At 39.2% G+C, this 23692-nt stretch overlaps 1 protein-coding gene across 1 annotated transcript; it reads right to left on the bottom strand.

Annotated features, from left to right (window-relative positions):
• Nucleotides 1-38: 38 nt before the first annotated feature.
• On the bottom strand, nt 39-22685 carry LOC127796684 (DDT domain-containing protein PTM-like). The gene is made up of 9 exons (XM_052328964.1): nt 21653-22685; nt 20541-21239; nt 19179-20340; nt 4607-4901; nt 4342-4466; nt 3746-4212; nt 3629-3657; nt 1358-1843; nt 39-1256 (listed from the first exon to the last, which is right to left on the bottom strand). Exons 1-9 carry the CDS (start codon nt 22468-22470, stop codon nt 334-336), a joined length of 5004 nt encoding a protein of 1667 aa, XP_052184924.1. The 5' UTR covers nt 22471-22685; the 3' UTR covers nt 39-333.
• Nucleotides 22686-23692: the final 1007 nt, after the last annotated feature.

Below are 23692 nucleotides of genomic sequence, written 5' to 3'. Positions count from 1 at the left end.
ATGTTGTGGAGCCTAAAAAATAACCAACCCCCAAAGAATTCAATCATCAAAAACCGGATTTTAATCAATCAGATGAGAGATTTCGCAAGCAAGCATTTCTGGATAAATGCAGCAACCAACTACCTCCACCGGATAACCTACTGTGTATCTCCATCTGCAGAAACACTCAAAGCTCCCAAAATTTGCAATGGATGATATTAACAATTTAGTTCTACCAATGTAGAAAAGTGCTTCTGCCAATCCCCTATCTTGCGATAAAGCCCAATCTCAATCAGCAAACTTCGCTTAACCATGGTCCATTTTGTAAACTCAAACGACCATAATGAGATTTAACTATTGCCACTCTCGGCAGGTTCCACACCTCCAGTTTCCCTCCATAGATGATGATGGCTCAACCCAAGGGGAACAATGGCTGTGTATGCATATCCCACAAATCTGGCAGGAAAGATCAGCACTGGGTTCTGTACGGGAACAGATGCGACAAGGAACTATATCACTGCCATATTCTACAGAAATTGAAGGTTCTTGCTGATTGTTAATACCCGCTCCAAACTGGTCCTGAAATCCCTCCCGGAATGTATTAACTTCATCCACCTGGCGGCCATCATCAGATGCCAAGAGCTCGGTAAAAGAGAAGTAGGTCTGCGGTTCAAACTCCATATCCTCATAGTTTAGACCGTCATAGTCAAGCACACCATCATCAGACTCATTTTTAGAAACATCCCAGTCCATGTGAGGAGATAATGATTCCTCAGCAGGGTTCAGGAGATTGTTTCGTTCAATAGGTGTGGATAACTCAACCTGGGGCAGATTACTTGTTGAGATTTCATCTACATTCATTTCATTCTTCATATGCCTTCTAACTGGTAGTTTCTGAGGTGCAGTACAAGGAGTCGCAGCCACAGTATTCCATTCAAAATCAGTCTCTGAATTTTGTTCCGCGAATTCCTCAACCATTGAAAGAGAAAAAAGAAGAGGGTCATCCTCCGCAACTTCCTCGTTTGCTGGCAACATTGGAGGGCTAGATTCTAAATCTTTAGGTTGCTCATAGATGGTGCCATTATCAGGCTCCACTTCTGAATTTCCTGCCTTCAGAATTCTAGCACGCGGCTTCTTGGCCTCTAATGTTTTCTTACTTTCTGGATCCAAATAAGGGCATACAGGTGATCTTATCCTACGACATTTGCAGCACTTGAATCCCACCAAATTAAAAATTTTTGACTCCTCAAGTTCTAGAGCTTCAGCGTGATACCATTCTGTAAATGACAAAAAAACAAAATGGAATTAATAAACAGAAACTTACCAGGAGGGAGGAAGAGGGGGAAGGGGGAACATTTATCAGGTAAAGCTTGCTTACTTTCGCATGTGTTACAGTGAATATACATGAGATCAGAATTGTAAGGCCTTTGGCACAGGACACAAACTGGTCTTGCCCAACTCCCGCCTGAATTGCCCTTCAAGAGAATGTTATTCAATCGGAAATCAATGCCATTATCGTCAGTATTCTTCTTTTTCCATATCAAACCCCAAGAACATAATTTTCGTCTGTCTTTTGGCACCAAAGCAGAACTGTGCGTCGCTGATTTCATCTCCGAAGAACTCTCTACATGTTTGACAAATTTTTGTGGCTGATTAAAGCTCTTCAGTTTCGTGCCTTTGTTGATTGTAAGAGCATTCTGAAATGCTACCCCTTGCAAGAGCAAAGGACTTGTTGGTGAACCATTAATGGTTTCTCTCTGAGGGAGAGTTTTGGGTAAGGAACATTTTTTGCAGGTGATCAAGGACCCAACAATGCCATTCCTGTGACTCATTGATTTGATAGTGCAATGTTCATGAATAAAACCTGACAAAATAAAATGATTAGCTGACTGCTATTGACCAACTTCAGCCATAGATATATAATCTAAAAGTATAACAGAAAGGTGTCTCTCCAAGTTTGCACACGTTCTTCCAATGCACCATCAACATGCCATCATGTTATGGCAATAACCTCTAACGTGAAATAGGTCATACCAGGCATCCTTATAGATTGCACAACTGTTCATTATGCAGGAGTTCTTATCTTTATGTTAGCATGGAAAGTTATAGTAAAAAAATCAAAATCAACATAAAAATTGTACTTACACTTCACAAATGTTAACCTCACTCCATTCTAGGATGTTCAGTCATAACATGAGTAACACCTCTATCCAAATCCAGTGATCTTGTTTAAATGGCAGACCCAGAACACAGCTTTCTGTGTTTCTCAGAAATTCAGTATATTCACATCCCATTTATATTATGTATTTGTAGGCAAAACATCCCACCCTTTTTTCTATTTTTCACCATTAAGATATAGTGAATAGAATTTAAACAGAGGGCAATCCTTGGTAACAACAATAAGGTTGGTCCTTTGTGATTGGAAACAAGTTCTAGTTGAGGATACAGCCTCCTTGAAAAGCAAGAGTAAGGTTGCATAGAGAATCAACCTCCCCTGACTCTGGCAAAGCAGAGAGCCTCATGTACTAAGGATACCTTTAAATAGAATTCAAACAAACAGCTAGAATCAAATTTATATTATGTATTTGTAGGCACAACATCCTGCACTTTTCGTTATTTTCACCATTATGATTAAGTATATTTTAGATACACACACTCAAGCTCCTATTTCTTGCATTGCCAACAATGATCAAAAACTGCAGTACTTGTCAAAGAAGCACAACAAAAAGTATAGTTCAAACACAATGAATAACATTGAACAGCTATTTGGGAAACAAGGGCACAGGTTTGCAGGAATATGGCAAAAAAAAATGTTTTTGTAACAGATTGGCCCATAAATATAATATGCAAAAGCATAAAAAATATTAAAAAAGTAATATCAATTACATGCCGTTGCACCACAAACGTAAGAAACATTTAGAGTTAATAGGCAATACGTCATCAATTAATAATAAATAAAGTCAATAACAAGCATTTCTAGTCTCAGACTTTCAAATAGACTCAAATTCAATCAAGTCATCACCCTTGGATACACTACATGGTGTGGCAAGAGGTATTTTGATGTGTCTAATTAGTATCCATGTCCCAAATGTGGATCCAGTAACTCATCTTAGAGTGTTCATCCTTCATAGATACTGATAGTATACCTTTTTACTTCTTTTAATACATAATTGTTGTAATATTATGAAAGCATTGGGTCAATCTCTAAAAACATATAGCTTAAAGGAAGAGACTAGCAAATGGATCTTTCTTTTCTTTTCCATGCCTCCTTTAATTTTCTAAGATGTGATTACTATGGGACTTCTGGTTTACAAATGGGAAGACCTACAATTTGAAGGAAGCTCTGTGTGTGTCATAGAGTAACCTAGGCGGAAGAGACAAGAGTCAACAAAATGGAGAATGATGGTAGCATTCCATCCAGGAAATTGTTAGAACTTCTTTCTTTAGATAGATAAGAATAGGACTGTAGGATTTTTGCTTAAGGGATAAATGAGGATTATACTGGAGCAGGAAGGTAGGTATTACAAATAATTTAAAAGGCTTAGAATCAATATTTGAATGTGAAACTAGCACATTTATACTAATCTACAAACTTAATGACATAAATATCTTGATGAATGGATGTGAGATAGTTCTCTGAAAGCTATACCTTCACATAAACTGCACTTGACTGCTTTCCTGAAACCACAATAGAGAACATGTTAACTAACTGCAAGAGGAAGAAGGAAAGGTAGAGGAGGGAAATTCAATATATTAGCAACATTACCCAAGTAAAACATCCAGCTCACATGAAGCACAATAGCACTTGACTAAATTGTCTCTCTTACATGAAAGGTAGGAGAAAATATCTTTACGGGAAGCTTTCAGCTGTTGTCTTTGTAACTTGGAGAGTGCATTCACAGGCTTGTCGGCCAATGGCAGATGCACTTTGTCTACATTTTCTTCATACTCTTTGATCAAATATAAAGGAATGCGTAATTCAGAAAACCAGTATTTTTCCTTTCCATCTTGAGTTTGCTCTATTTCTATCATGTTCTTCATGACACGGGACGGGAGATGTTTCTGATTTCCAAAAGCAACTCCATATATAATATTGTCTGCAGCAATTTTCTTGTCACAAACAGAAGCATTTCTAAAAGCAGAAGCTTCTGTTTCTGGACCTTTTCCCTCTTGAAGGTTCTGTTCAGGACGAACGAGATCACTCCATCTTATGTGAAGGTCTAGGTACCTTACCTGGAAGAAAGGCCAACTGTATTGTCAAAGGCTATGTGTATACAAACATCACAAACGTCACCATAAACAGCCACAGCATTGGGCAATGAACATAGAGAGAGAAAGTGGATATGGACAATAATCACACACCTGCAGTGCAAGCTGTGATACATTCTTACTCATTTCCACAGCACCTCTCCAAAAACATTGTCTGCTTCTTTTAGGAATCTCAGAACCTTCAGCATAATAAATGCCTGGAATCTTTCTACAACCACCTAAAAAGTAAGCATAGTGCTATCTGTAAGGAATTTAATGTTCCAGAAAAGGACAAAGAAGAAATATATAGACTATATCCAACAACCCAACAACTCGTATGGCAGTCAACCTCATTGCAGCGAGATAGGGTCAGAGTTACCTTGGTGAGCCGCTTTCTTAACCACTGAGCGTGGAAGAATGCCCCTGTGCAATATGAGCTTTGACAAGATTCCTCCTCGCCACCAGTTGAAGTCACCCAAGTTGTCAAGGAAATCATCAGATGCGACTTCAGATATAGCAGCTGGTTTTCTACCTCGCCTCCCACTTGGTCCACGTTTCTGAGTTGATGCAGCAGCAAATGTACCATTCTGGCTTGCAGGAGATCCAACTGACCAGTCATCCACCAGCTTAACCCAGTCTCCAGAAAGAGCAACAGCATGGATGTTTTCCTCAAGCTGCAACCATAAACAAGATGGTAGTACGAGCAAGGACAACAACACAAACTCTTAAATAAGATTTCTGCTTATTAAGTCTGTTTGTTTAAACTTTAAATTTCAACTTTTTTTGGTAAGTAAAGTTCAAAGTTCAACTCATCAGAAGGAAACCATTCAAATATTTTCCTGGTGCTTGTATAAAAATGCAGACAAGACAGAATATTCTTATTTGAATATTATAAATTTCAGGATAGGATTCTTATGTGTTGATGTGTCTCACGAGAAGGACCCTTACCATAGCTCATTTAAATTTGTTACTTTTACTGCTGTAATTCCTAATGTAGAAGTTAGTTTATTTACTTTTACTGCTGTAGTTCCTAATGTAGAGATAGTTACTGCCATGTGCAAGGAAGTTGGGAGAATATCAAGTTTGTTAGGGTGTAGGGCCCACCCTGGAAGGAGAATCTCTCCTCCCAAACGCCTTGTGTATATTCTCCAATCCTTGGGATGGATTGGACTAACAAGAATATCAGAATTTCTGCAACATCTCTCTTCTCTCTGTTCTCCCTCATTCTTCTCTTTGTTCTTCCTCATTCTTCTCTCTTTCTCTCTATTTCTGCTCTCTGTTTTGGCGTTTGATCCTTCTAATTCTTATTGGATTAGAAGGGAAGGCATTATCAGGCTCACGCCATGACAATCTTGGTATCAAAGTAACGATTCTCGGCCGGTGCTTTGTGGAGAGGTGCAATGGTGGAAGGAACCAGCATGAAGAATCTGGAGTCGCTGCAGGAAATCAGCTCGACAATGAACGACTTCCAGAATTGAGTAGACCAATTGGAGTTTAGGGCTACTCGGAACCATGAGGCGATCATGGCCATTGATCGTAAATTGGAAAGTTCTATGGAGGGATTGGAGCAGAGATTGAAAGGGTCGATCACATGAGTGCGGGAAGAGTTGGGAGCTCAAATGCAGCAGTTCATGGTGATATTCATTCGCCAAAACTCGGTAAGGGTCTCCCCCAACTTCCCTCCTAGAGAAAGGAATGAGCCAATCCTCCAAGGGAATAAAATGAACAGGGGAAGTAGGGCCTCTAAGATTGAGGTAGACGTGGAGGAGGAGTTGGCAAGGATGATGGGTAGGGACAGAGAAGAACTGCACCACTCTCATCATCCAGGGATTCCTATGCTCCAAATGGAGATTTCGATATTTGAGGGAGTCAATCCTCGATGGTGATTGAGGAAATGCAAGAGGCTGTTTGAGTGGTACAACATACCTAGGATGCAGAGGGCGAGCTTGGCCACCGCGTATTTCAATGAGGTAGTGGATGTCTGGTTTCAAGGGTGTTTAAGGGTGAGAGGAGAGTACGCATGGGAAGAGTTCTTTGAAAAACACTATGAGCACTTTGGGGAGAGGAGTATGGTGGACACCATTGAGCAATTTAATAAACTAAGGCAAACAGGGAGTGTAGGAGCCTATCTACGTAGGTTTGAGGAACTCAGGTCTAATATGATCGGCCATAATCCTCACCTCTCAAAAGCTTACTTTGTGTCAAGCTTCATGAATGGTCTGAGTGAAGAGCTACAACCAATGGTCAAAATGATGAAGCCCCAAACGGTAGAACAGGCATCTGAGAGTCCCCCTTACAAGAGATGCTAGTGGAGGCCTTAATAAAGAAACAGAGGCAATAGCCAAGGGGGGGGTTGCAAGAACATCTAACATGGGAGGAAAGGGCTATAACTAAGATCCGGCAAGGAGGGCAATGGAGTGAAAAATGTGATCGGGTTAAGCTCAGTTCCCTTCGGGGAGTAACTCAAGGAGCAAAGGAGGTTAACTGGCCTTTGCTTTCTATGTGGGTGTTGTAATCACTTGTATTAGATTAGCTTTTGGTTATCTCAGGAGGATGTTTTTTGCTGTTAGCATTTGTATATATCACTCGTGTTATTCTAGAAGGGTTAGTTAGCATTTTAAGTCCGATTAGTTGGTTGTAACTACCGGTTTAGTTAGCTTTTGTTTACCGCCTCTATGATGTATAAATAAAGGTTGGGTGAGAGGAGTACACGCAAGGTTTTACTTGAAATCAAAGAGGGTATATCTTTGTATTCTTGGGTAAGGAAACTCTTAACAATTCTGGGTATAAGACTGTTGAAGAGTTATAGTGCATGTAATCCTTGATTTGTTCGTTCAAGATAGTGGAGATAATGTGCCTAAGGCAGTCCGGATGTAGGTCTTCTTTAGAAGACTGAACCAGGTTAAATTGGTGTTGTTCTTGTTTCGGTTTTCATGTTCTTTATTTTCTGTGTTCCATTAATTCTTGTTGCTGAAAGGGTTTGAGAGATTTTGTTGGTAGGTGTATTGTAAGTGCGAGTGTCTTAAGAGGGAGCTGTGCGATTATTCTATAACAGTGGGGATAAGTACCATCCCGGACATCAATGCAAGAGGCAAATCTTGTTGCTAGAAGGTAATGAAGAGGATGAACAAGAAGAGGCAGAGGAAGAGGACTTTGGGGATATTGGGGCAAAGAACAATGGAGAGATTTCCATTCACGCCTTGAAGGGAATAGCCAACAACAAGATCATTAAGGTGGAGGGGCAAGTTAAGGGCAGCAACCTCATGATTCTAATAGATAGTAGGAGTATCCACAGCTTTCTTGATAAAAACACGACAAAAGGCTAAAGTGTCAACTCACAAGGACTCCACCCTTGAGTGTGACAGTAGCCAATGGCCAAAGGGTGTTGAGCAAATCAGCCTACAATGGCTTTTGCTGGGAGATGCAAGGGGAAAATTTTGAAACAGATTTGAGACTATTACAGTTGGGGGGTTGTGATGTGGTTCTAGGAGTGGATTGGATGAAGGGGGTAAGCCCCATTAGCTTTGATTTTAACTGGATGGAAGTATCTTTTGAGAATGAGGGAAGAAAGATAACATTATCAGGGGGAAAAGAGACTGAAACTTGCAGGATGATATCGGGGAAGAGATCACAGAGGGTGATTAAGGGAAAATGGAATCAACCAGCACACCTTTTCTCAATTGTGGCAACCGAGGAGGTACAAGGAGATCAAGTACTGCATAGGCAAATCTACCTAACAGTTAGCACACCCCAGGGGATGCCAGATCAAGAACATCACTTAGGTCTCCTTAATAAACTACTGGTAGAATATGAGGATCTTTTCATTGCACCCCAATCACTCCCTCCTACCAAAATGTTTGACCACTCTATTAACCTAATATCAAACACTGAGCCTATTAACATTACAACTTACCGTTACCCTCCAATTCAAAAGAATGAGATTGAGAAAATGGTTAAGGAAATGCTCCAACAATCCATTATTAGACCTAGCTAAAGCCCTTTTGCCTCTCCTATCCTATTGGTCAAAAAGAAGGATGGAACATGGCGATTTTGTGTGAATTACTGCCAACTAAATGCCATGACCATCAAAGATAAATTTCCTATACCCTTGGTGGAAGATATTTTGGATGAACTTCACCATGCCCAATTCTTTTCTAAGCTTGACCTATGCTAGGGTAACCACCAAATTAGAATGAAACCTGAGGATATCCACAAAATAGCTTTTAGAACTCACCATGGGCATTTTGAATTCTTGGTGATGCCATTTGGGCTCACCAATGCCTCGGCCACTTTTCAATCCCTCATGAACAGAATTTTTGAACCCTATCTTCGAAAGTTTATACTAGTATTCTTTGATGACATACTCATTTACAACTCCACTTTTAAACAACATTTAACCCACCTTAGAACTACCCTTGACATCCTCAAATCTCACCAGCTTTTTATTAAGAAATCTAAGTGTGCATTTGGTCAAGGGCAAGTGGAATATATGGGACACCTTATATCAAAAGGAGGGGTGAGTACCGACCCCAGAAAAGTGAAGGCCATGGTGCACTGGCCAAGGCCGACTTCGATGAGGGCTTTAAGGGGATTTTTAGGGCTAACGGGGTACTACTACCAGTTTGTAAAGAACTATGGGATAATTAGCAAGCCTTTAACCGAATTGTTGAAGAAAGGAAGTTTCAACTGGGGGCCAGAAGCAGAAGAGACATTCAAGAATTTGAAAGGGGCCATGAGTAGGGTGCCAAAGCTAGGGCTTCCTGATTTCAATAAGTCCTTTATTCTGGAAACAGATGCAAGTGGAACAAGGGTAGGGGCAGTTTTGGTGCAAGAAGGAAGGCCTTTAGCATTCTTAAGTCAGGTATTGGGTCCTAAACACTTAGGGCTCAGTATATATGAAAAGGAATTCCTAACGGTGTTGATCATTATTGATAGGTGGAAGCACTACTTTGAGGGGGGTAAATTTATAATCAAAACGAACCATAAAAGTTTGAAGTTTCTATTACAATAGAAACTTCAAAAGCAATTGCAAAGGAAAGGGATGGTGTTGTAATCACTTGTATAGATTAGCTTAAGATAGTCTCGGGAGGGTTTTCTGTTGTAATATCAGTGGGTTGCATTTGTATATCGCTTGTATTATTCTAGAAGGTTCGTTTCTAGAAGGGTTGGTTAGTGATATAGACCGATTAGTTGGTTGTAACTACTAGATAAGTCTTTTATTTTTACCAACTCTATACTTTATAAATAGAGGTCGGGTGAGGAGCATTAGGAGATTATTCTGTCTTGTGATACGGAAGAGTGAGGAGTATGCGGAAGGGTAACTTGAGAGAAACGAGAGGATATCTTTATAATCTTGGGGTTTGGAAAACTCTATACAGTTCTGGGTATAAGGTTGTGGGAGAGTTGTAGTGCATGTAATCCTCATGTTCTTCGTTCAAGATAGTGGAAATAGCGCATCGAACAATCTGGACGTAGGTCTTCATTAGAAGACTAAATCAAGATAAAATCTGGTGTCTTGTGTGTGTTTTGCTCACTGTGTTGTTCTAAATCTTGGGTATTGTGTTTTTGGTTCCTGTTCTTATCGTGTGAGGTTTTGAGACTTGTATCTTGAGTGATTCTTTGGTTTGCTAGTCTAAGATCCTAGGTTAACAATTTGGTATCAAAGCTAGGAGTCTTGTCCGGCCAAGAAACCAAGATTTTCAAGAAAGAAGGGCCATTGATTGTTAGGAGAAATGGCGCCACAACCGGCAACCCGTTATGATGTGGAGAAGTTCGATGGGAACAATGATTTTGGTCTTTGGAGAATCAAGATGGAAGCCCTCCTATGCAATCTTGGATTGGAGGGGGCATTAGAACAAGATGACACACTAGGAAGTGGTGAACCCGGGAAAGAACCAAGAGCTCCAACAGCCGAGGAGAAGGAGATAAACAAGAAAGCATTCAGTATGCTAATCTTGAGCATTGGGGACAAGGTTCTTCATGAAGTTTCAAAGTTAAAATCTGCTACAGAAATTTGGAAGAAACTAGAGGACCTCTATTTGAAGAAAACCCTATCAAGCCACCTCTTCTTAAAGGACAGGTTCTTTAATTTTAGAATGCAAGAACCCCAAAAACTGCATGAACATTTAGATGAATTTACTAAATTGTGAAGATGAGGGCAAAGCCCTAGTTCTTCTATATTCACTACCTAAGTCCTATGAAAATTTCGTAGACATCCTTCAACATGGCAGAGATAAGCTTACATTAGAAGACGTCATAGGTGCATTAAATTCTAAAGAACTAAGGTTTAAGATGAATGATAAATCATCTCCTAGGGATGCCTTAACAATTAGATCAAGAAGCTCTAAAAAAGACCAAAAGAATAGGGGTAAATCAAGGTCTAGGTCTAAGACTGGAAAAGGCCAAATAAAATGTTACTACTGCCAGCAAAAAGGTCACATTAAACGGCTGTGTCCAGAGAGAAAGAAAGATCTAGCCAAGAAGGAAAATTCAGGAGGAGGGGCAAACTATTATAACTTAGGTTATGATAGTTCCAAGGCCTTAATTGTTAGTAAAAGTACAGATAGCCTAGAATGGGTCCTAGACTCTCGCTGCTCCTTTCACATGACCCCAAAGAAACACTGGTTACAAAACTTTAAGGAAATCAATGGTGGAAAAGTCTAGCTTAGCAATGACCATGAATGTAAAGTCCAAGGGGTAGGAGATGTTAGGTTAAAGCTTCACGATGGCTCTCTTAGAACCCTCACATCAGTTAGATATATCCTTGAATTAAAGAGAAATCTGATTTCTCTTTGTGAGCTGGATAGGAATGGCCTTAAGTTTAAGGGTAAGGGTGGGGAGCTGTCCAGATTTCAAAAGGCTCTCTAATATGTATAAAGGCTGTTTTAAAGAATGGAATTTATATCCTGCAAGCCACCACATTATGTGGTGAAGTTGCAGGTGTTAGCATTTCCCCTAAATCCAAGGCAAGCTTGTTGCATTTAAGAATGTAACACATCAGTGAGCAAGGGCTCAAGGAACTTGCAAAACAGGGTATTTTGGATTTAGGACAGTCCCTAGAATTGAGCAAGTGCGAATCGTCCATCTTGGGGAAGTCAACTAAGGTTAAATTTAATACAACAACAATTCACTCATCAAAAGCACCCCTAGATTATATACATTCAGACTTATGGGGCCCAGCTCAATCAGAAACTCACGGGGGTTCTCGGTATTTTCTATCTATAATAGATGATTATTTAAGAATGCTATGTGTATATGTCTTAAAATCTAAAGATAACACTTTTGAAACATTTAAGACATGGAAAAGTATGGTAGAAAATTAAAAGGGCAGATCAGTCAAGATTATAAGAACAGATAATGGTTTGGAGTTTTGTAACAAAGAGTTTAATCAAATGTGTAAGGATAGTGGGATCATTAGGCACTTTACAGCTCTGGAAATCCCAAGCAAAATAGAGTGGCTGAGAGGATGAATAAAACCCTCTTGGAAAGGGTAAGATGCATGTTTTTCCATGCTCAATTACCCAAGTCCTTTTTGGGGGAGGCTATTGCAACAACAGCCCATGTTCTTAACAGAACACCCTCTAAAGCCATAAACCTCCAAACCCCTTATGAAAGATAGACAGGCCATAAACCAAACCTTGACCACATAAGTAGCAAATAGCCATGAGGTCAAAGATTGCATCTCTCAACAAAAATCAGACTTGGGAATTGGTCGAAATACCAAAAGGGCATCGAGTGGTAGGCTACAAATAGCTGTAAAAAATTGAGGGAACAAGAGAGAATTCTAAGCCTAGGTATAAGGCAAGATTGGTTGCTAGAGGCTTTACCCAAGTGTCGGGTATTGATTTTAATGAGGTGTTCTCCCCGGTTGTAAGACACACCTCTATAAGAATCCTGTTATCCATTACTGCTCAATTAGATTTAAAACTTGAGCAAATGGATGTCCCAACCGCATTCCTTCATGGGGACCTAGAGGAAAGGATATTAATGGAACAACCAAAGGGCTTTAAAATTAAGGAAAAGGTGGAGAAGGTATGCCTTCTTAGAAAGTCCATTCATGGGCTTAAAACAATCCCCAAGACAGTGGTACCGAAAGTTTGATTTGGTCATGTTAAGCCAAGGGTACTCTAGAAGCTCCTATGATTGTTGTATCTATTATAGACACATTTCCCCTAGTATTTCCATATACATGTTGCTTTATGTGGATGACATGCTTATTGCAAGTCAATCCACACAAGAAATCCAGCTTCTCAAGCAAAGATTGAAAGCTGAATTTGAGATGAAGGAATTAGGTGAAGCTAGATAAATTCTAGGGATGGAAATCTCTAGGGATAAGAATCATAGGAGGTTAAACCTATCTCAAAAGGCCTATTTAGCCAAAATGTTGTCCAGATTTGGTATGTCAAACGCAAAGGCAGTAAGTGTGCCATTTGCATCTCATTTTAAACTATCCTCGGATCAATCCCCTAAGGATGAGTTGAAGAAGAAAGAAATGGAAAATGTTCCATACTCGAGTGCAGTGGGAAGCTTGATGTATAGCATGGTCTGCACTCTGCCCGATCTTGCTCATGCAATGAGCGTTGTGAGTCGGTTTATGTCTAAACCAGGGAAAACCCACTGGATGGTTGTGAAGTGGATGATGAGGTACCTTAGAGGGTCCTGTGACTATGTCTTGTCCTATGGTGGAGATAAAATAGGAGAGTAAGCTAGTATCCTAGGCTATTCGGATGCCGACTATGTTGCCGATTGAGATAAGAGAAGATCTACAACCGGGTATGTGTTTAGGTTGTGAAACTCTACAATTAGTTGGAAATCTAGTCTCCAACATGTGGTAGCATTGTCTACTACCGAGGCTGAATACATAGCAATTTTAGAGGCAATTAAAGAGGCTATGTGGTTAAAGGGTCTAGTGAGTGAACTCCTAGGATATGATGTGAAAGCTACTTTGATGTGTGATAGTCAAAGTGCAATTCACTTATCGAAAAATCAAGCACACCATGAAAGGACTAAGCACATAGATATAAGACATCACTTCATTAGGGAAGTTATTGAAAAGAAGACTGTTATTCTAACCAAAGTTTCAGGTGAAGAAAATGCAGCAGATATTTTTACAAAGGTTGTACCTGTTTCAAAGCTAAAGCATTGCTTGAAGATATTGCAAATGGTTCCAAGTCAAGACTGAAAATGAATCATGGTAGTGTATGAAGGCGCAGGTAGCAAAAAAATATCCTAAGGAAGCAAATCAAATCAAGTGGGTGGAGAATTTGTTGTAATCACTTGTATTAGATTAGCTTAAGTCTTAAGATAGTCTCGAGAGGGTTTTTTGTTGTAATATCAGTGGGTTGCATTTGTATATCGCTTGTATTATTCTAGGAGGGTTGGTTAGTGATATAGGCCAGTTAGTTGGTTGTAACTACCGGATAAGTCTCTTATTTTTACCGCCTCTATACTTTATAAATAGAGGTCGGGTGAGGAGCAATAGGAGATTATTCTGTCTTGTGATACGGAAGAGTGAGGAGTATGCGCAAGGGTAACTTAAGAGAAAAGAGAGGTTATCTTTGTAATCTTGGGTTGGAAAACTCTATACAGTCCTGGGTATAAGGTTGTGGGAGAGTTGTAGTGCATGTAATCCTTGTGTTCTTCGTTCAAGATAGTGGAAATAGCATCTTGGGCAGTCTAGACGTAGGTCTTCATTAGAAGACTGAACCAAGATAAAATCTGGTGTCTTGTGTGTTTTGCTTATTGTTTTGTTCTAAATCTTGGGTATTGTATTTTCGGTTCCTGTTCTTATCGTGTGAGGTTGTGCAACTTGTATCTTGAGTGGTTCTTTGGTTTAGTAGTCTAAGATCCTAGGTTAGCAGATGGTCAAACAAATTGGATTCGATTGCATAATACAATACAGAAAAGAAAGGAAAATGTAGCAACATACGCACTTTCAAGGTGCCATGAAGAAGGGAGTTCTGCAGCTATGACAATGGTGGTGCCCCAGTGGTACTAAGAGGTTATTGACGGCTATGAGGGGATGAGAAGCTTAGAACCTTATTGGAAGGATTGACTATTGGGGCCAACGAGGCAAATGAGTATACTTAGAGTGGAGGAATGTTGAGGTACCAGGGGAGAATAGTGATTGGAGATAATGCAGACCTCAAAAAGACAATATTACAAGCCTTGCATGAGTCTCCCTTGGGGAGGGAGGGGGGGCATTCAGGGGAACAAATTACTTACCTGAGAGTTAAGCGGATTTTCCATTGGCCGAGGAAGAAATTAGAGGTTAAGGGATTTGTGCAGGCATGTGACATGTGTAAGAGATGTAAATTAGAAATGGTGGCCTACCCTGGGCTACTACAGCCCTTGCCTATCCCAAAACAAACTTGGCCGAGTGTGTCTCTAGACTTTGTGGAAGGATTGCCCAGGTCAGAGGGTAAGGGCAGCATTTTGGTAGTAGTGGACGGACTGACCAAGTTGCCCATTTCATAGGGTTGACTCATCCCTACATAGCTCAGGAGGTAGTTAGGCCTTTCTTGGATCGGGTGGTTAAGTTACATGGGACTCCTAAGTCCATAGTTTCAAACAAAGATAGAATTTTCACCAGCTTGATGTGGCAGGAGTTGATGAGGTCATTGGGAACAAAATTGAGCATGTCCGGAGCTCATCACCTTCAAATGGATGGACAAACCGAGAGGGTGAACTAGAGCCTTGAAACCTAGCTAAGGTGCATTTGCCACTTACAACCCAAGGAGTGGCACAGATAGTTATCCCTGGCCCAATGGTGGTACAATACTACCCACCACTCCTCAATTAAAATGACCCCATTTGAGGCCTTGTTTGGGTACAAGCCACCTATTCTACTTGCAGTGGGGGAAGGATCCAATGTGGCTTCAGTAGATGATTATTTGCAGCAGAAAAAGAGAATGACCCAACAACGGATCAGGACTAGTGCTACTTTGAGGGATTCTTAAAGACCGTCTTTATCAGCTCACTCTAAAATTTGATCATGCTTATTCTAGAGTTAAGTCAAGAACACCAGCTGTTAGTACTAGTTCTACAAATGTTGTTTCTTCAAATAAATGTAAAGGACAAAATTTGTCCCGTTTGTCTTCCTTCCATGTATCTTCAAATATTCATAAAATTTGTCAACGGTGGCATGCCAAGCTAGGGCATCCTTCGTCTCATGTACTTCAGTTGACATTGAATAGAATTGGTGTTCCTTGTTCAAGTTTGAATCTATCATTTTGTGATTCTTGTAAAATAGGTAAAATGCATCAACTTCCCTTTGCGATTGTCAAATTACTACAAAGGCTCCCTTAGAGTTGGTCTGTTCAGATATATGAGGTCCTACTCCAATTCTTTCTACTAAGGGGTATAAGTATTACATAGTCTTTGTGGATGCTTGCAATAGATATACATGGTTATATCCATTAAAACAAAAATCTGATGCCTTAGCAGTTTTCAAAACCTTTCATACCTTTGCTAAACTGCAATACAAATCCAAACTTAAAGCTCTTCAAACTGACAGTGGTGGTGAATTTAAGGGCCTTTTTACCCTATCTTACCTTTTGTGGTATTCAACCTAAATTCACTTGCCCTCGTACACATCAACAGAATGGTGTAGCAGAACGAAAACACAAACATACAGCTAAAATGGGTCTTACCTTGTTAGCCCATGCTCACATGCCCTTAAAGTTTTGAGTAAAAGCATTTAAAACTGCTATCTACACCATAAATCTCTTACCAGCATCAACTCTAAAGTTTTAGTCTTCATTCGAGCTCTTTTTAACAAACAACCTAATTACATACAATTGCAACCCTTTGGATGTGCTTATTTTCCTTTTCTTCGACCCTATAACAAGAAAAAGTTTCAATTTCATTCTACCAAATGTGTGTTTCTTGGTTATAGCCATGTTCAAACTGGATATCAGTGCTTGCATCCTCCGGGAAGAGTATATGTGTCCAGACATGTTCAATTTAATGTTGATGAATTTCCTTTTCCTCACTTGTTTTCTAACTCATCAATTAGCTCCCCTCAGTTAAGTTCCACTGGTCAGTCTACTTCCGTTCTTCATTCTATTTAGTCCTTTCCTCACAGTTCTTCCAACTCTCGAGTAGCACAATCCTCTATCTCAACTCCTAATGATTCTTCACCTACTGACTCTCCTCTACATACAACTGCAAATTGCTCATTACCTAACTGTACTAATTAGTTGTCTCCTTTTCCAAGATCATCTAGATCAAAAACTATTCCTGCCCCTTCAATTCATCCTATGATTACCAAATCTAAGTTAAAACATCTAGTTGTTTCTTCACTTCATGCCTTAGTATGTTCTTCTGAACCCAATTCTATTCAAGAGGCTTTCTTAGACCCTAAATGGGTTAGTGCTATGAATGATGAGTATTCAGCGCTTCAAATAAATAAAACATGGGATTTGGTTCAACCATTTTCATTTGAAATGAATTTGATTGACTGCAAGTGGATATTTCGGGTTAAATACAATCCTAGTAGATCTATTCTTAAGCATAAGGCTCGGCTAGTAACTAAGGGTTTTCTTCAAAATTCTGGAATTGATTATGCTGAGACAGTGTTGTGTTTCCATATTGTACTTGTTGGTTTCACCATATCAACTAAGTGATAGAACACAACTATATTAATTATCTTCATTCACCACCCACCACCATCTCATGAAACTTCTCCATGTGAAGATGGTGTTCAAACTTCATTTCATCATTACTCTGCTAAGGGATATTATCCACTGCCGATCCCAAGCCCGGATAAAGGAGGAGGGTTGCGTTAGGTAGCCAACAGCCAGCGTAAAACCTAGTCGGATCCAAATATGAATTCTAGACAAACTATCTGTTGGGATGTAACCCACATAGAAGTCTAAAATTCATGTAGCCAACCCCACATAGTGGGATAACGGCTGGATATGTTGTTGTTGTTGTTTTTGATTATGCTGAGACATTTAGTCATGTCATAAAGGCTCCTACCATCAGGGTTTTATTCTCCTTAGCTATCTCTTTTGGTTGGGATATTCAACAAGTTGATGTAAATAATGCCTTCTTAAATGGTGATCTAAATGAAACAGTTTTTATGACTCAACCGGAAGGATTTGTTAATCCGGAATTTCCCACACATGTATGTAGATTGAAAAAGTCTCTTTATGGACTTAAACCAGCTCCTAGAGCTTGGTACACAAAGTTGAAGTCTGCCTTACAAGATTGGGATTTCAAGAAGGCAATTTCTGATGCTTCCCTTTTCATTAAGAGAACCTCTAAGTATGTGCTATTTGTTTTGGTATATGTGGATGACATTCTTGTAACTGGTTCCGATTCTTTGGCTCTTCAAGGGTGCATACATGATTTGGACACACATTTTGCTGTCAAAACTCTAGGATTGGTTAATTATTTCCTAGGGTTTGAAGCATATCGAAATTTCACTGGTATATATCTTACATAGTCTAAATACACACTAGATTTATTGAAAAAGGCATCGATGCAAGATAGTAAATCATGTGGCACACCTATGACTTCGGGCATGTCCTTGACAGATGAGGATGAGATGTTTTCAGATCCATCTTTCTACAGAACTATTGTTGGTTCTCTTCAATACCTAACTTACACCCGGCCAGATATAGCCTTTGTAGTTAACAAGTTAAGCCAATTACTATCCTCTCCTAAGCAACAACATTGGTTGGCTTGTAAAAGATTGTTGTGGTATCTTAAAGGGACTGTTAATCTTGGTCCTGTATTCACTCCACCTAAGAATCTATCTTTAACTGTATACACCGATGTTGATCATGCAGGGTGTAAGGTGACCAGGAAATCAACCAATGGGCTGTGTGTATTCTTTGGTTGCAATTTGTTGATTTGGGGTTCCAGAAAACAGTCAGTAGTTGCCAGGGCAATAGGCGAAGCAGAATATAGGGCAATTTCCCAAGGTGTGATCAAGATTTTGTGGCTAAAATCACTGTTATTAGAGTTAGGCTATCCTTGTACTCAAACTCCAATTCTTTGGTGTGATAATCTAGCAGCTAAAAGTATGGCTGAGAACCCTATTTTTCATTCTAGAACAAAGCACACTGAGATTGATGTGCATTTTGTGAGAGAAAAAGTTAAAAATGGAGAAGTTGATATTCGAAATGTGCCTACACTTCATCAAATGGCTAACATTTTTACAAAAGGATTATCCAGGGACAAATTTGTGCTTTCATGTACCAAGCGGGGCTCAAGAGGTCACCTATGTCTAACAATAACACTGATCCTTCTGCTACTATGACAGAAAATCTACCGCCTACAATTACTGCAAAATTTATTTCCTCATCACCTACAGAGCTTGATTTGAGGGGGAATGTGAATGATATAAGCTGTCAGTAGCAGGCTGCAATTGTGCTCTTAGTTGCAGCTGATTATATATGTTATAATTGTTGTAATGATTAGTTTGGCGGTTAGATAGCTTCATTAACCTCTTGTATGTATAAGGATCAGTTAGCTCTCACAATGTATTGGCTGTCATATTATTCATTCATTTCAATAACAATTCTCGAGGTATTTTTTTTCATCTCTTGTTGTTCTCCTTTTCGATTGTGAAGCTCTCGCTTCACACTTCACTACACTGTCTATCACACAGAAAAGTAAGCCTATATCCCCTCCCTAATCCTGAAACTAATATAGTGTCTAACCTCGACCCAAATCCTTGTGATTGTGCTCCAGAGGCTGAACCCAAAGGGTAGATCCAAAAGATCTCCCATTCCCCCCCCCCCCCCCCCCTCCCCCCCCCCCCCCCCCCCAAAAAAAAAAAAAAAAATCTCACTTGTCATAATCATGGGAAGACCACCTAAAAAGAATTTTCATGATCAAACCAAAAAAAAAAGTACAGATGATACAATTAAACATCACATGTAACAGGAGAGATGATGTTATTGTGTGCACACTGGAATGCAAAGAAACAGAGTAGTTACATCAAGCAAGAGAGGCTTTATTGCACCACAAGTTGTAGCCTGTTCTACTCGTTCACGCCATAGCTTTCTATATGTAGGATTCCAGAAGGGACCACCAGTCAGACCATGTAAACTCTCCTCCATTAACATAATGTATGATGCAATGGCAGAAAGGTTTCCCTCCCTGGTCTTTACAGGACGAAGGCAAGCGAGAATCTTCATGGCCCCTTTTGTGGCATTTGAGGCAGCTGCATTCAACAAGCATCCTCTCTTGCTTGAAACAGAAGCCTCGCAGGAAAGGCACCAACCACACCTTTCTCTCGGAACTTCCACAAGTTTCTTTTCAAAATTCGGCCAAAAAAAACGTGCAGCTACTGATGAGAAGGCTTTTATTTGCAGGGAATAGTTAGCAGACACTTTCCTCCGATTGTCTGAAGCATGAGACTCAGAAACCTGGTTTTCTTCAGATGAGAGAACAGCCAGGCCTGTAGCTGCAGAAGCAGCAAAGTCTCCATGTGTATAGGCATTTATATATGCCTGAGGCTTGAAATTTGATCCCATATATAAGTATTCATCGGATGAATTCCTGTAACCTCCTCCAGTAACTACCACATTACTTTCTCGGCTTTGAGAGCATGTATTTCCCCCGCACATCCCACGCGAATGTCCTCCATAACTCACACTGCTATTTCCTGAAGTAGACATAGCAAATTCTGTCAAGCTTGATTTTACAGACAAGCTTTGTTGAGTCAAGTCTGCAGAATCAGCCTGCTGGATAACCGAGCTTGAAGACACAGTCCAATCAACTTTAACCTGCTCTAAGAGCTCTGTATTCTTGAAACAAGAAACCTGTTTTGTCAGAGTGTCACTGCTCCTTTGTTCGCTGGGATTTTCAGTTTGAGTCATTATACCCAGTAAATTCTTGTTAGACCCAGGCTCTTTACTAGAGTTTTCCAGACATGAAACAGTAGTGTCCAGGTTTGCTGATTGTTTTTGCATTTCAACTGTTTCAAGAATACGCAAAAGATCTTTTTGGATATCCCAATACTGTAAAATTCGTTTGCAAATCTCAGAGTACAATGCCAGATGCTGCATAGATGAATACAGTGCTTGCAGGACCTTTGGAATATCACGCTGGCTGTAGTATTTGAGATGTGGTTCTGATCTGATTGAAAATTTAAGCCTGCAATCAATTGTTAAAACACATCGTAAAAAGGATTTAGCACGATGGGGGAACAATAACGTGACATATAACGTCAGCACAGCATGCACTAACCAAGGTATCAAGTATAAAAAGCGATCCAGATAGAACATCACAGATCATGATATCCAAAAAATTGAAGGAAACAAAGGAGTGCGTGGACTAAGGTATCAAGTACATACACGAGTAAATGGTCACAAGTTCCCAGAAACACTTGTCCATATGAATCAATTCCAAAAACCTCTGCTCCTCTTAGATATGTACCCCTTGTAATTGGTGGCTTAACCTTATTGATTGTACACTCTGGGCAATACCATGCCCCTCCTGGTATAGACATTTTGCTCACACCTATACATCTATGGTGATAAGCTGACGGACACCCATCACAGCAAAGCAAAGTCCCACCTATACCACAAAGTCGGCATTCATCACCATTACCGTCATCAACAATATCATCAGCATTCACTTCTCTGCCTTTTACATCCAAAGAAGTTGAGCTACAGGAGCACTTTGCCCCGTGATCTGCTATGATCCCCATAGCTTCTTCATTCTTGCAAGCAGAAGTCTTCGAGTATCTAGGATGAACCCTTCTTGGCCCATTTTCGGCAGCAACAGTTGCAACAGCATCTGAATCTGTCCCAACTTCTGCTTCTTGACGCATGTCTATTTCTGCTCTTAGCTCATCAGATTCTAAAACATCATCACACAACATCTGCAAAATTAACAACTTCCTACCTGCAGATAAGGTGTAATAATCCTTCTCTAATGCATCAACATAAAATCCTTTCCAATCGGGTCCATTAGTGTATCCCATTATCATTAAATATTGGACCAAGTAAACTGGCCAAGTTAATGTATCAAGCAAGCTCCAATCATTAAACCTACAGGCAAGAGTATAGTGTTAGTCCTAAATTCTGATCAGTTACTGTTTGAATAAATGCTTCTCATATTGCAAAAAACAATAACAACAATCCCAAGCCTTTATCACACTGCAAACTATGCTAATAAAATGGATACAAACTAGGCACATAGATCATGCCATCCAGTTTAGGCTATGCATACCCAAAACATGCTTAGCCTGCATGGCAACCGATAAACTATCATTCCCTTGAAAAGTCTCTTTTTCCATGAGGATGATTAAATGAGCAAAATCTTTGACCAGTCATTCAATGTCTCAAGAAGAGAAAATGATATTTGTCAGGCACCAAAACAGATTTTTCAACAAGAAAGGAAACTAGAACTAAATAATTAAATGTCATAATTTTGTGAAAGAAATCAAAAGAGCAACAAATACCTCAGACATTTGGATGCCAACTCTGAACCGTTGGAAGAGAGCATTTCAAGATGACGCTTCATTACACGCATAAGAGCAACATGAATAGCATCCAATAACGTGTTTGAAGCAGGACAATTTAGTGATCCCACGAAATCATCAAGTTCAAAGGGGCTCAAAAACAGCCGTATGCTGAATGACCGCAAGAAGCCATACACAGAGAAAAGGTGTGAAACAAACTCCTCTTGTACCCCAATATTTCCAGAAGAAGGAGGCAAATGTGGTGGGGGAACAACTAGGGTGTCAGCCTCTGGGCTGAAATCCTGATATTGTGCATGCTCGCATGAATCACTTGATGAATCAGCATCATCGTCAACTTGAACAGCATCACCTTCATTAGCACATTCATTACTTAATTCACTCAGTGTAGGTGCCTCGATCTTGTCTACAGCATCCACAGGCGCCTGTATATTCTTCTCTACCACAACCTTGGCCTTCCAATTTCTATTTGCTATTAATTCATCTAAGTTCTTCCTCCTTAAGATCAAGCCATCGTCTAAATCAGCATCCTCAATAAGAAACTGTCTCAATTCGGCGCTGTCCAAATCCTCACAGTCCCCATCTTCGTATTCAACTCTGTATAAACCGGTATCATAAGATACAATCTTCCCAAGAAAAACCCCACTGCCCTTAAACTCTTTCTTCGCATACCTTCCGACATATGCCTTCGACCTTGTCTCAACCACCTGCTTCTTCGCTTGCCGATCATCCAAACCGTTTTGTACATCCTGCTTTCTTTTCCTCCCTCGCCGTCCCGATCTAACCACCACAGGCTCCATTTGGCCGAACGGAATTCGATCAATCCCCTAAAATGAATCCACACTTCCCCGAACCCTACCTTTCCGGGAAATAAAAAAAAAAAAGCCCGTAAAATTCAACGAAGCAATCCAGATTTTTAACAAACCTAATTAAACAAAACAGTACACAATTTAGGATTACTGCAGATCTCGCGAACAAGCCTTAATCTAGTAAAAAGATTTAAAACTAATATAATAAACTAACCACAATAATTGACTAATCTAAGCACCAATTATCGATATGACTCTTAACTATCACAAGTCGTTATCTACGCATCTAGACATGTAAAGTCGTATTCTATGCAAATATGCACATTGATGAAAATGAACTCTAATAGTTCACAAATTGATGACTTTTATTTGACAGATTTTTGATTTTTTTAGAATGAAATAAAAATAATAAAGTTATACCAATAATTATAAAGAATTCTAACAAAAAGAAAGATGTGTGAGTTATAAGGAGCACGAATAAATACGATTTGGTTTAATAGAGTTGGAGCTTGGCCTGCTTAAGTTTTTTATTCGATAACTCATTCTGAGTCATGATTCAAGATTTTAATTTTTCTAATATATCTCAATAAAAATTGACTAATAAATATTTTTAATAACCTCAAATAATGTATATTTTATTTTCTCCCTTTATGAATGTGCATAAATATAGGGTTATATGTATTTATATAATAAGATCCTATTCTAATAAAGAAATGAATATATATATACTAAATATACACCAATTATTATTATTATTATTATTATTATAAAAGAATATATAGTTCCCCAGACTGTGGGATTCTATTCTAATAAATGAAATAATATATGATGAAAATGGACAAACTATAGGAAATTATATTGTATTTATTAACAGTCTCTGTAAAGCCATAATTGTTGAATTTAAAATGAAAATAGTAAATTTTTGCATTGTCTATTAATTACAACAACTTGTATTGTTTTGGATTTTAAAAGATCAAATGAGTTTTTTTAAATTTTTAAAAATGTACTAAGATTCTTTAGCTAAACACCCAATTTTAAAAAATTCAAAAAATAAAATTAAAAGTTTGATATTTATTCAATTGTTATGGGATATCCTAAAAAAATCAAACAAAAAATCCGAAGATATATGGAAGGAAATATAAATCTATTCACATCTACATTTTTAAGGGATTAATCTAATAAATATATCAGCTCCCCGATTGACTGAGTGTTG

Source organism: Diospyros lotus, chromosome 3 (assembly GCF_014633365.1).
Source record: "Diospyros lotus cultivar Yz01 chromosome 3, ASM1463336v1, whole genome shotgun sequence".
Classification (NCBI taxonomy): domain Eukaryota; kingdom Viridiplantae; phylum Streptophyta; class Magnoliopsida; order Ericales; family Ebenaceae; genus Diospyros; species Diospyros lotus.
This window is presented reverse-complemented; position numbering and strand designations above follow the sequence as displayed.